Genomic DNA, 13,515 nt, shown 5'->3' with positions numbered 1-13,515 from the left:
GGTCCTTTTGTGTTGGCCAGCCGGTAGGAGTCAGGTCTGTTAGACCTGAGGACCATGTATGGGCCTTCCCATTTGTTGTGCAGTTTTCCTGAAGCCAAGGCACGTCAAAGTACTAGGTCGCCGAGTTCGAAGCTTCATGGTGCAACCTTAGGATCCTACCAGGCCTTGGTTCTCGCGATATAGTGATCGAGGTTCTAGACGACACAGAGCCGCGTTCCTTCAGTGAGATCGAGGGAGAGTTCTCTTTCTCCCGTAGTTTGTGGGAGTTGTACCCGAAGCAAGCATCCCTTGACCTCGGTGGGGGTCATGGCTTCGTCGCCATATAGGAGGTGGAAAGGGGTGAACCCTGTGGCTCATGTGACTGTGGTGTGGAGGGACCATAAAACCTTGGGGAGTTTCTCGACCCACATGCCTCGAGCTAAGACGACGAGTCGGCGGTTTAAGCTGGAAAGAATGTTGCCATTGGCCCATTTGACGGCCACGTTGGACTGAGGATGTCGAACTGCAGCGAAGGATAATTTGATGCTGAGGTCATTGCAGAATTTTCTGAAAGGCCCAGAGTCGAATTGTGTGCCGTTGTCAACCGTGAGCTATCGTGGGACGCCGAAGTGGTAGATTATGTTTTTGCAGAAGAATTTCTGGACATTCTTTGATGTGATCATCGTGAGGGGTTCAACCTCAATCCATTTGGAGAAGTATTCCATTGCTACTACCGCGTACTTAAGGTTGCCTTTGGCACGAGAGAATGGGCTAATTAGGTCCATGCCCCCAACGAGCCAGGGGCCAGAGGGGAGTGATTGGTTGTAGGGGAGCCGGGGGTCGGTGGCTTCGTCGTCCCATCCATTGGCATCCTTGGCAGGTGCGGACGAGGTCTTCTGCATCGGACATGATTGTAGGCCAGTAGAGCCCCTGGCGAAGGGCCTTGTCGGCCAAGGTGCGAGGCGCCAAATGGTTGCCGCAAAGGCCCTCATGTATCTCCTGGATGAGGTGGGCCCCTTCTTGTCTGGCGATGCAGCGAAGGAGGGAGCATAGACACCTGTTTTTTAAAGAGCACCTTCTATGAGACGGTAGCCCCTTGCGCGATGCTGAATGCGGCGGAGCACAACTGGGTCGTTCGGCACTTTTGTTCCACTGAGGAAGGATAAGAGGGGAGTTCTCCAGTCGGTGGTTTCGATGGGGAGGATGGTGGCGGCTGTCTCTTCAAGAGTTTTAGCAGCCGGTTGGTGTAAAGTCTCGAGGAAGGTGCCCGATGGTGGGTCTTTGCTTGTGGCGGTAGCTTTTGCCAGGGCGTCTGCCTGGCAGTTATCCGTCCGTGGTATGTTGCGTATTGATATGCCGCGAAAGTGTGCTTCGGCTTTGCAAATGGCTTCGAGGTATCTTGCCATGTATGGATGTTGAACTTGGAAGCTTTTGTCTATGTGGCCGGCGATGATCTGAGAGTCGGTCCGGATGATGACTCTGGCTGCCCCCAATGCTTGGGCCTTCCGGAGGCCTAAAAGGGTGGCTTCGTACTCGGCTATGTTGTTAGTTGTCTTTAAGTCTAGATGAGCAGCGAACTGGACCCGCTGGCCTGTGGGGGAGATGAGGATCGTGCCGGCTTCGGCGCCCATGGAGCCATATGCTTTGTCGATGTAGATAGTCCAGATGTCTTGGGAAGGGGTAGTGGTGGTGAGTTCGACGGGCCCCAGAGTCTATTCGGTGATGAAGTCTGCTAAGATTTGGGATTTGATAGAAGTGCTGGCCACAAACCTTACCGCGAAGGGGCTAGCTCTACTGCTCATTTGCTGATGCGTCCCATCGCCTCCCGGTTGCGAAACATGTCGCCAAGTGGGTACGAGGTTGGGACAATGATGTCGTAGGTGAGGAAGTAGTGCCGGAGTTTGCGTGAGGCCATCAGCAGGGCGTATGCTATTTTTTCGAGCTAGGTTAGTGCATCTTGGCCCCAGCTAAGGTCTCCGAGACATAGTATACAGCCTTCTGAGTAGAGTTATTGTCACTCTTCTCCTCCCATACCAGGGCAGCGTTGACGGCAGAGGCAGAGACGAACATGTATAGGAGTAGCCCTTCGCCGGGGAGGGGCATTGCGAGTGTCTTGAGGCAGGAAAGGTGGGTCTTGAGGGCCTCGAATGCCGCGTGGCACTCCGGAGTCCAGCTGAACAGTTCAGAGCCCCTTAGCATTTTGAAGAAGGGGAGGCTATGCTCAGCGGATTTGGCGAGGAAGCAGCTGAGGACTGCAAGGCGACCGGCCAAGCGGTACTTCTTTTGGATTGGTGGGAGGTGAAATCTCTGTGATAGCATGGATCTTGCCGGGGTTGGCCTCGATGCCTCTCCTGGAGACAAGATATCCCAACATTTTTCCCGCCTTGGCATCGAATATGCATTTCTCCAGGTTCAGCCGTATGCCTGCAGCGTGGAGGCTATCAAACGTTTCTTGGAGGTCAGCGACATGGTTGGTTTCGAGGCAGCTTTTCACCATGATATCGTTCATGTAGGCTTTGACATTACAGCCCAGTTGCTGTTGCAGTACCTTGTGTACTAGGTGAGAGAAGGTTGCCCCAGCATTTCGAAGACCAAAAGGCATTCGGACATAGCAGTATACCCCAAAGGGGGTAATGAAGTTGGTCTTGCTCTCATCCTTTATCGCCATCCACACTTGGTGGTACCCGGAGTAGGCATCCAGGAAGCTCAGCAGTTCGCAGCCAGTGATGGAATCTACTAGCTGGTCGATGCGTGGAAGGGGGTATGGGTCTCGAGGGCACACCTTGTTTAGCGATGTGAAATCGATACACATACGTCACTTTCTGCTGTGTTTCTTGACCAGGACGATTTTGGAGAGCCAATCATAGTGGATTACCTCTCAGATAACACCAGCCTTCAGTAGCTTCTAAACCTCCTCTTTTGCTGCCTCTACTCGCTCTGGGGAGAGTTTGCGAAGCCCCTGGTGTACGGGACAAGCCTTCGAGTCGACCTGGAGAGAGTGTTCGATAATGCAGCGGTCGACTCCCAGGAGGTTCTGTGGTGACCACGAATGTGTTGAGGTTACCCTGTAGGACGGCCAGGAGTTGGACTTCCTGCTCAGAGGTGAGGTTTGCCCCTATTTAGAAGGCCCAGTCGGGTTGGTCTAGGTGTATGGAGGCACGCTTTATGTCTGCCTCTGGTTGTGGCCTCGGAGGGCCATGGTGTCCGGGATATGCCGACAGAGGGTCCTTGGAGCCCTCCTGGGTTACTGTATGGATGTGGCGACCGGGGAGTGGGACAGGGTGCACGTAGTCGATGCGCCTAGCTAGGTCTTGGTCGCTGCGGATAGCTATCAGTCCCTGGGGTCCGGGCATTTTCATGCAGAGGTAATTGTGATGGGGCATGGCTTCGAATTTGTTCAGGGTTCCTCATGTCAAGATGGCATTGTAGGCGTAAGGTACATCCACAACGTCAAAGGTGATTACTTTTGTCCATGCTACGAGGCCTTTGTCGAAGATGATTGGGAGTTCTATCTAGCCCAGGGCGTCGAGGGGGGCCCCATTGAACCCTTGGAGGGGTCTGTGGCCTGGAGAGAGCTGGCTCCGTGGGATTCGAAGCTCGTCAAAGGCATGTATGAATAGGAGGTCTACCGAGCTACCTCCGTCAACCAGTATTCTCCGGACCTTGACTTTGGCTATGTTGGCTGGGATGACCAGGGCATCGCAGTGGGGAAATTTCAGCCCCTCGGAGTCATCGATGGTGAATGTCACAGGGGCGTCGGTCCATTCGGGGGCCTGTCGATGGATGATGGTTGCTCCGATGTGGTACACCCCGCGTGCATAGTCTCGTCGCTACCGTTTTGAAGTGCAGCTGGAGCTCCCTCCACCAGTTATAGCGAGGACGATCTGTATACCCTGTGCCCCCTCATCATTGTATCGCCTTGCGGATGATCGGGGCGGAGAAGGTAGGGCTAGCTGTGGAGGGTTCTACATGACCAGATAATCAACTCGTCGGCTGGCCAGTAGCCTGTGATCTTTGGACCGCTCATAGGTGGCCCCCTCAATTGAGGCAAAGGCTTCTTGCCTACCGAGGTATTCTTCTAGGAAGGTAGTGAGGGTCCTGCAGTTGTCGGTGTTGTGTTTCCATCCCGCATCGTGTAGAGTGCACTAGGATTCCTCCTCGGAGCGTCGGTTCGGAGCGCAACCTCGCTCCGGGATGCCTCTGGGGCATCCTCGGCCGTGTCCCCTGGGGTGGTTTTGGCTTGGAGCCCCGCGGCTGGGGCTTATATTGTTGATGTTTCGGCGTTGCCGCTGTCGCCCCCTTTGGGACCCGTAGGTATGAGCCTCCTCGGAGCCCCTCTTCGCTGGGGGAGAGGGAGCATGTGATGGTCCTGCCTCTGAGGGTGACTTCTTGGGGTTGATACGGGAAGTCTCGGTAGCTCGTGAGCGCCTATAGTTTTTCCTCCTCTACGCGCGCATATTCCTCGAATTTGCTCATGGGGACTTCCACCGTGCGTATAGGGTGTCGGTTCAGCCGATAGTACAGGGGGCCTTCGGCCAGGTCCTGGGTCATGGCATTGATGACTAAAGAGTCCGATATGCTCCTAATCTGGGCCTTGGTCTGGGAGAACTTTCGGAAGTAATCCTGGAGTGTTTTGTTCGGCTCCTATCTAATAGTGAACAGGCTTCCGGAGGTTACTAGCTCAATGAAGGTGCCCTGAAAGTTACTGTGGAATAGGTCTCAGAGTTGGGACCAGGTGTGAATAGTGCTAGGGTCCACTGCCCAGAACCAACATATGGCCACCCCTTCCAAGGCGAGAGGAAAGCAATTAGCCATGGTGGCCGGTCCGCCCCCATTAGCTTCTATGGCGAGGGCGTAGGATCGAACGAACTCATCAGGGTTTGAATCGCCTCTGAACTTAGGTATCTTTGGGATCCGAAAGCCCTAGGGAAGGGCATCTTCTGCAGGTCGGCCTGTAGGGGAGAGTTGTAGTCTTGTAGGGGATCCTCGCGACGTCGGCTCTAGGGCTCCGGAGGCCGAACGTTCGGGGCCCTGGCGTCGAAGGGTTCATCGGCCCGTAGAGCTTGGATCGGAACAATGCCGATCGTCCCGAGGGCGGCGGCAGTCATGCGGGTAGCCTGCTGTTCGACCCGCAGGGCCGTTTGTAGTTCCTTCATACGGGTCAGGAGTGCCTCCATGCATGATTAACGCTCGGATGGAATGCTGTTTTCGGCGGTGGTATTGACCGCGGCCCCTAGGGGTGCAGCGGGGACCCCCTGCTACTGCTGTTGCTACTGGGTCTCTGGGGTAGGGAGCGCCTCGATGCTGGCCGCAGCTGTGGTAATGGCTAGGTCGACGGTGGTTGTAAGTCCCTCGCTTCCCCCGGTTGGGGGTTGTCGGCGGCGCGGCCTACGCTTGGTCGCTTGGACTTTCGTACAGGTGTGACCGGGGGGGTCGGTTGCCATCTTCGCAGCCTTGGTGGTCTTCTTCTTGGGTGATATCCTACCTCTCTTAGCACTTTTGTGTTCGAGTCCTCACGGATGGTGTGCTGTTAGAGCAAGAGATCGTCTTGCCCCAGCAAGTATGGCGAGAGTTTCTTCTAAGGAGGAGACTCAAGTTTGGAGACAAATTTTAAGAGGAAGGAACACCATAAATGTATTGATAGTAAAAATATGAACTGGACTAGGGGAGTATCACAGGAAGACTTGTGATTGTGCTCCTCCGTGCTGTGTTTAGCGTGTCCCCTGCTCAGATGGCCATGGCCCCTTATTTATAGGGTTGGGAGTAGCTTAGCGTACAAGTTACCGCTGTGTGCAAAATGTCCAGGATCAGGCCGAATTACATGGCCTTATTCTGGATAACTATTTTTTACCCTACATAGAAGATAAATATCTACCATGGTAATTATTAGGGTGCCTGTACCCAGAGGGATTAGCCGGTCACCAATTGTGGCCCAGCGCTATGATATCAGAGGTGTCAGGATAACCTCTATTGTAACGGGGTGTCAGGACGACACCTACTAGCCTAGGTAATTAATACAGGTCACTTTCTTGCAGGCAAATGATGACCGGTGTTACTCTCCTAGTAGATCTTTCTTAGATTCTGATAGCTTACCCTGTAACCTTTGGGAAGCCTGCTCAAGCCCCGGGGATGGGGGCTTGGGGGAGGCATGGCTTCGGGAGACGGAGGCTTTGGGAGGTATGGCTCTGGGAGATGGAGGCTTCAAGAGGCATGATTCTAGGAGGTGGTTACTCTGAAGTCTGAAAGTCAGAAAGCGGCATTCGAGATGTGTGAACCCATAGGCATGGGCCAGCGAAACAAAAAACCGTTAGAGATCCTTAACAATGACCCCAACAATATCTCTATGCAGATTTCCAGATTGAGAAAAAAAACAAGGTCATAACTCATGAATACTTTTGTCCTATTCTGTCATTCGATCCCGATATGGCATAGGAGTAGCTCCCCCAAATGCTCGACAGCGTTCGTGGAATCAACCAGTAGTAGCCCACTTCTTTCGAAGCCATTGCGCTGATCAGCTAACTGGATGGAGTACACAAAGATACGTGCTTTGACAACACTACATTTGGAGGAACAGGACACGATCTGAATCTATTGAAGAACTTAACATGCATAAGCACAACGTGTGAATGTATCCACAAAAACATTTGGAAGAACAGGACACGATCTGGAGCGAGTGGTTCAGACACACAAACATTGCAAAAGTGATGTTGGGAGCTGAAGCGCACGCAATTGCAACAATATGCTCTGTTCTCAATTAAAGCCAATCCTCTGCTCGTAGCTAAGGAAGTCTAAAGCCCCCTTTTGTTTGCAAGAAACCTTTTAATTATCTGATGATGATGATTCTTTAGAATCTTTACCAAATACGTTAAAATATGAAACGTTTCACTTTGAATTACTCAAACACGTTTCTCATTTTTAACTTGTTTCGATTCACTTCCAGAATCCCTACCAAATATTTTTTAAAAATTAAGAGTGATTTATTAGAGAAATATTTAAAAAAATCTAGAACAAAACGTTTCTAGAAAAGTACAGCCCTAACATAATCTACACGACGTGCAGCCAGCAAAGCTGCAGTTTCTTAGAGTAGACATCAAGAATGTACAAACTAAACTAGGCATTGCAGCTAAAGAGGATCGAAGATCCGCGTAGCCATTATTTCCATATATACGCGCCGATCGATCGCTCAGTAGTGACCCTGTTCGTGATCAAAACCGAACAAAATGTCCCCAAGATTGAACACATCATCATAGATCAAGGAGGCGATGTCGACGCCACCGTCGTAGCAGTGCTGCAGGCCGGACGTGACGTCCCCCTGGTCGGGCCCGGGTGTAGCCGCGGCGTTCCGCATGGCCTCCGCGGCCGCCGAGCTCCCGGCTGGGGTCAGGCTGCTCAGCACCTCCTCCTGGTCGCCGACCTCCAGCTTCAGAGGCCGCAGGCCCGCCGACCCGAGCAGCACGGTGTCCTTCTGATTGGTGTTGGCGGTTGTGGTCGTGGTCGTGCTGGTTGTAGCAGCGGACGCGCCGGTGGCGCTGGCGGTGGGAGTGAAGCTGATGAGGCGGGAGCCGCCGTGGAGGTCATCGGCGACGCTGGTCGTGTGGACGACGAGCGGCGCGACGGCGGCGGGGTCCCGGCAGGTGTGCACGCCGATGTAGGTGACCCTATAGGTGTCCGGGTCCTCCTCGCAGCGCTGCACCTGCCGCTGCGCCGCGCACTGCTGGTCGTACTTGTGCGTGCACCGGAAGTAGGCCCTGCACGGAGCACCAACACGTACCATAAAAAATTTGCTCGTCAGCGACTCGTCAAGAGACTAATTACGCTTTTGGAGCTGATTGGTAAGTACAATCTATGATAATTGAAGGGCTGAACCGTACTTTGGGTACTTGGAGTTTTGTATCTCCTTCTGCCCGTACTTGCGCCAGGCGTGCCCGTCGTCCATGTCCTTCATGGTCACCATGACAACTGATGATTGCTGGGTTCTGCAACACACAGCGCACAAGTTACACACATTGCATAATTTTACCAAGGAATTCGATCAATTATTTGTTATTAACAAATTAAACAGTTGGATTAAACCAACTAGAACAAGAACCAGTAGGGGTCGTCAAGCCTCACCTTCTCCGGCAGGCGCTCCTCCGGTCCTCTCCGCCGCTAGAGGCAGCCTTCCTCTTGCCGCCGCCGCCGCCTCCCACAGCGCAGGTGACGTCGCTCTGCACCTCGGAACCCTCCTCGCCGGCGGCGGCCTTGGCGGTGTCGATGGCGCGGGAGAAGGCGTGGAGGATCTGGTCGACGATGAGTCCGGCCTCGGGCTTGTCACGGAGAAGCCCCTGCAGCTGCGTGGTGAACTCCCGCGCCTTGAACATTTCCTCCATCACCCGCGCGTACGGCGCCGCCGCCATGGACACAACCCAGGGGAGCGCACGCTCGCTCGTTCACACTCTTCTCTCGGTTCACGCAACGCCACTATCCAGCCAGTGAGGCACTGAGACCTCGTCACGAGAAGCAAGGCAAGGTGGAACAAGGACGGAAGCCCGCAAGCTCTGCAGGTATTTATTGCTGCTCTGCAGGAGGCGAGGAGCGGCAACTGGGGATGAGCGGATTGGGTTGGGGGGCGCGTTGGGTGGGAGCAAAAGGCCAGTCGCGTTGTCGTGTACTTGTGCTGGCAGCGCCACAGATTCCGCCGTGGGCAGGGTCCACTAACGCCTCCTGCGAACTCTAACCCTGACCTATAGGGCCCACACAGGCGTCTTGTAGACTGCGTGCACGAGGGATCGGGGCGTAGTTTTCGAATCGTGCGCGACGGGGGTGGGGCCCGCTGATTGTGTATTGGCACGTTACGTGGTGTAAACGTGGTTGAGCACGGAGCTGCGTGGCCCGTGCCGCTGACGGGTGGGCCCAGCGCGGTGGGCCTCGCTGCTCGGCGTACGTGCTCTGTGGGGCCGCGTCCTCGCGAGTCGTCGAGGTGTGAATGCACGGAACCACGTGGTCAGGGCTCTTCCCGTTCGCATTTTTGTGGGCAGTGGTTCACTAGACTCATGCACGATCTTCCATCAGGCGGGTGGGACCGGTGCTCGCGGCCCTATCTAGGGCTCAAGTGGTCCCAGTAGGACGCGTCCACGAGGAAACGGGGGGCGGCGTGGTTTTCTCCGCGGGTGGGGCCGATAAATTTTAGGTTTCCTTCGTCGGGTGGGCATGTGCGGGTGCAGCTTCAGCTCGGCGAGGGGGGAAGCATCGCGGAAAGAGCGGAGGCGAGGGCGGACGACAGGGAGGTGACGTCGCCGCGGTGACGTCCTCCTGGTGATGCGCGGTGGCTGGGGCCTTGGAGGTGCGCGTCCACGTCGTCGTTGGAATAAAAAAATTTCTAGTTTATCCCATTGTAAATACCCATACCAGTAGTCAAAAGTTTAAAGGTGTCATGACATTTATCCCAATCGTTGTGTTGTCTAATTGGAAAAAGTAATTCCCAATGATCCAGTGATCCAGAAGATGGATTGAGAAGGCGACGATTAGTGTTTTCAGAACGTGCACAAGGTGATGAGTAGGTGCACAGCACATTGGAAACCTAGGTTTGCCAACATTAGGTAGAAACGAAGATTTGTTTCAGAGAAGCCCAGCCGATTTGCGTTTCTTTATAGCAAGAATAAAGAACCCACTACAAGCATGGGGTAACCGCAGATCCGAACAACGGCCACTGCTGTAAATCGTAGCAGATGGACGGCTGCAGGAGTAATGGAATGTCCAACAGCTACTGTTGATGTTGTAGTGTTGTACCCATGATGCACTAACAGGTGGCCATAACATGCAAGCCGCCATACAAATACGAGATTCCGACTCATGCAAGCACTGGGTGATACCAATAGCCTTTTTGCACTCCGTAAAAAATATCAGACTTGTTAAGTAATGCTCGTTATGCCGATCAACACAAGCACACGCACACCACACGATTGGAACACATGAAGAAGGGAGAATTAGTGGGCTTTTATATCTTCTCTTTGATTGAGTACAAATTACAGCGGGAGAAGCTCACATAACCCATGCATTCGTATCAGATTCTAGGTGTATTCGGCGCAGTGCGCTAAAGCTTGCTCCATACCGGACTATATTAGAAATTAAGCTCGGGGATAGAATGACTGAATGGTTGATGTGGTTCCACGTGAACGCAATTACGCAACTAGGCCCTGGCCCATAGTACTACTAATCAAGGGAGATAGAAAGGGGCGAAGGTCATGAAACTGTTGCTTTTCTTGGCGCAACGTGCGCAAGCTCGTCTCTGCAGCTAAGTTTGGTCCTCCCACAAAGGAAGCGACAAGACAAGGAAACGAGGAACGAAGCTACCAGGAATCCTCCGGCGACAACGACTTGTGTAGGCTTCAACAAATATTTCGGCCGCTTGAGAAGATTTATACGGCTGGATGGGCATGATGTTCCATATTTATATTTATTGTGCACGCTCTAAAAATTTAACGTCATTATCTGTTAGAAAATTTATACCATATCTATATGGACAATAAAAGTCTTAAATACATCTTCATTCAAGCTGATCTGAATATAAGACAGAGAAGATAGCTTGAGTTAATTAAAGATTATAAGCTAGAAGTGCATTATCATCCTGGCAAGACGAATATGGTCATCGATACACTGAGTCAAAAGGTCCAATGCAATTGTCATATGGTTAAGTCCGGAAATACCACACTTTGTAATGATTTTCAGAGACTTAGACTCGAAATGGTCTCGGAGGATTTCTTACCAACTTGGAGATCAAATCCACCATCCTGGATCAAATCAAAGAAGCTCAAAAGGATGACAATGGCATAATTCGAATTTAGAATAAAATGAAGGAATGCAAGGCTGCCTGTTTTTCTAAGGATGATCAGGGTGTCCTACGGTTTGAGAAGAGATTAGTTGTTCTGAAGGTTGAGGCACTGAGGAAGAAAATTCTGGAGGAAGCTCATGATTCTTTATTGTCTATTCATCTAGAAAGTACTAAAGATGTACCAAGATCTCAAGTCAAGATTCTAGCGGACTAGCATGAAGTGAGAAATTGCTCGATATGTTGCTGAGAGTGATGTCTGCCAAAGAGTGAAGGTCGAGCATATCAAGCCGACCGGTATGCTCCAGCCTTTGCTCATTCCCTCCTGGAAGTAGGAGGGGATCGTTATGGACTTCATTACTGGATTGCCGAAGACCTCTCATGGATATGACTCAATCTGGATCATTGAAGACCGGTTGACAAAGTTCGCTTATTTCTTTCCTGTCAAGACCATGTATTTGGTCAAAAATATGTGGAGTTATACCTCACTCGATTGTTTGTATTCATGGAATTCCGAAGAAGATCATCTCTGATTGAGACACTCAGTTTACCTCACATTTCTAGAGGAGCCTTCAAGAAGCTATTGGAACCGAGCTCTTTCATAGCACCGCCTACCACCCTCAAATTGATGGTCAAATCGAAAGAGTGAATCAGGTTCTAGAAGATATATTGCGAGCTTGTGTTCTCACATATGAGAAGAAGTGAAAAATTTACTTGCCATTTACCGAGTTCTCCTACAACAACAGTTATCAGTCAAGCATTGAAATATCGCCGTTTGAAGCTTTCTATGGACAAAGATGCTGAACGTTGTTGGATTGGTCCGAATCCAGCGAAAGGGCTTTGCTACGCTTGGATTTGGTCAAAGAGGTAGAAGAGTATGTTTGGACTATTCGCAAGTGTCTCGTCACGGCTTAGTACCGCCAAAGCGCTATGCGGACCGCTGTCGCAAGAACTCATGTTAGATATTGGGGACTTTGTATATCTCAAGGTATCACCTCTCAAAAGGGTTCAACGCTTTCAAATCCGAGGGAAGTTGGTGCTTCGTTATGTAGGGTCTTTCCAAATCATTGCTTAACGTGGAGAGGTGGCCTACCAATTGGACTTGCCTCTGTCTCTCTCTGCTATTCACAATGTGTTCCACGTCTGTCGGTGTATCAGGAATCAGGGGTCCCCGAATCCCGAGGCCAGGCCAGCAATCCGCCACATGGCGCCATCCCGCGGAGTCTCCACCGCCAGGTAAAAAAGATCAAGTCCCGGGAGAGGGCGCTCGGGGCCACAGTCGGTGGTCCCCGAGTATCCCAGTTCCCCTATGATCCACGAAGTCTAAGTGCCGGGAAGAACGTGCTCGGGAAGGTATGCGGTGACCTCCGAGCACCCAAGTCCCCCAACGACCAGGAAAGCTAAGCACCGGGAGAAACATGCCCGGGGCCGCTAGCGGTGGCCCCCTTGGCACCCAAGTATCCCGAGGACCCACCGAAGGAAGTTCCAGGAGAGGGCGCTCGGGGCTGCGTGCAGCAGCCCCCGAGCACTTGGTTCCCCGAGGATCCGTATAAGTGTGCCCGGGAGAGAGTTCTCGGGGAGGTGAACAGTACCCCCGAGCACTCGGTTCCCCGAGGACCCAGAGAGTCCCCTGACAGTGGCCCCCGAGGGCCCCACCGATGAGGTGTCAGCCAGTCAAAGGTCCAAGGCCGCATTTAAAGAGCGTGCGTGGCCTGTCACCTCCAACTGCTCCCGCCGCGCTCAGCGTCAGTTCCTGCCACGTTCTGGCAGAGGGGCGTGGGGTCATTGAATGCACGGGTCCCATCCCGTGCCATCCGGCCCGTCTCGGGATAACGTCGTAAGGGCCGAGGTGTTCCGTCTGCCGTGCTGCTATGGCAGGGGAACAAGACAGGGCGGGCACGCCGGGCCACTCTGCGGCTGCCCGGTGGGCCCTCTTCACGGCGCCCGTTGCCATTGCATTTATGGTGATGGATGACCGGGCGTGGGACGTATTTTCCACCCTCGGTCACTTCGCCCAGAGGAAATGATGATGCCCTTTCCATTTATGGTGTCTCAGAACTCGTGCTCCCCCTCCCGTTCGGGGCACGCTGCTGCCGGCGGGTATGTAAAGCAGCCGGCGGTACAGAAGAAGGCAAGTAAAAAAAGAAACAACGGCTGAGAAGTGAACAACACGAGAGAAAACAGAAGAAAAAGAGAGAAGAGAAGATCACAGGCCGAAGAACAAAGAGCCACAGGCTCTAAGATAGACCAACATTCTTGTAACCAGCAACATCCTTGAGGGACTTCCTCAGGGCATTTATAGTATCCATACAGGAGTAGGGTGTTACGCCCCCGTGCGGCCCGAACCTGTCTAAACACCAGCGCATTTACTCCTTTCCGCATTAGATCACTCCGCACTGCCGGCCATCGCATTCATACCCATTTATTTCTCAGGCGAACATATTCAGGATCATCCCCCCGCTCGAATCTCTAAAAAGGGGTCCCCCAGGATCTCTGCGACAGGAGTTCACCCTCCGACAACGTCTTATAACTGAAGAAATACCTTTGAGTTCCAACCGAAGTCATTAAAGTTGCATATCAAGAATTGCAACCGAATCTCTCATATTACGAGCGACTAATTCGAGCTTAGGGCTTACTTATTGTTTACAAATACAATGGCAATGATGTGGGTTGTATGAGATGTGAAGATGAGGAGAGATGTGGACAGTGCTAGGGGTATCTTCTTCTCC

The 13,515-nt window shown here is 52.5% G+C and overlaps 1 protein-coding gene across 1 annotated transcript; it reads right to left on the bottom strand.

Moving 5' to 3' along the window:
- Positions 1–6,955: 6,955 nt before the first annotated feature.
- On the bottom strand, positions 6,956–8,543 carry LOC133885285 (transcription factor WRKY45-2-like). The gene is made up of 3 exons (XM_062324978.1): positions 8,092–8,543; positions 7,851–7,955; positions 6,956–7,727 (listed from the first exon to the last, which is right to left on the bottom strand). The coding sequence occupies exons 1-3, from the start codon at positions 8,373–8,375 to the stop codon at positions 7,163–7,165; spliced, it is 954 nt and encodes a 317-aa protein (XP_062180962.1). The 5' UTR covers positions 8,376–8,543; the 3' UTR covers positions 6,956–7,162.
- Positions 8,544–13,515: the final 4,972 nt, after the last annotated feature.

The sequence above is a fragment of the Phragmites australis genome, chromosome 11 (assembly GCF_958298935.1).
Source record: "Phragmites australis chromosome 11, lpPhrAust1.1, whole genome shotgun sequence".
Lineage (NCBI taxonomy): Eukaryota > Viridiplantae > Streptophyta > Magnoliopsida > Poales > Poaceae > Phragmites > Phragmites australis.
The sequence above is the reverse complement of the archived record's forward strand: the minus strand, read 5'-3'. Positions and strand labels throughout refer to the sequence as shown.

Bases quoted from the DNA above. Each gene is read 5' to 3' on its own strand.
- LOC133885285 (XM_062324978.1), bottom strand. From the start codon at position 8,375: ATGGCGGCGGCGCCGTACGCGCGGGTGATGGAGGAAATGTTCAAGGCG. The intron at 7,956-8,091 runs GTGAGGCTTGAC...TGTGTGTTGCAG, and splicing joins AGGAGCGCCTGCCGGAGAAG to AACCCAGCAATCATCAGTTG. The intron at 7,728-7,850 runs GTACGGTTCAGC...TGCTCCGTGCAG, and splicing joins CAAAACTCCAAGTACCCAAA to GGCCTACTTCCGGTGCACGC.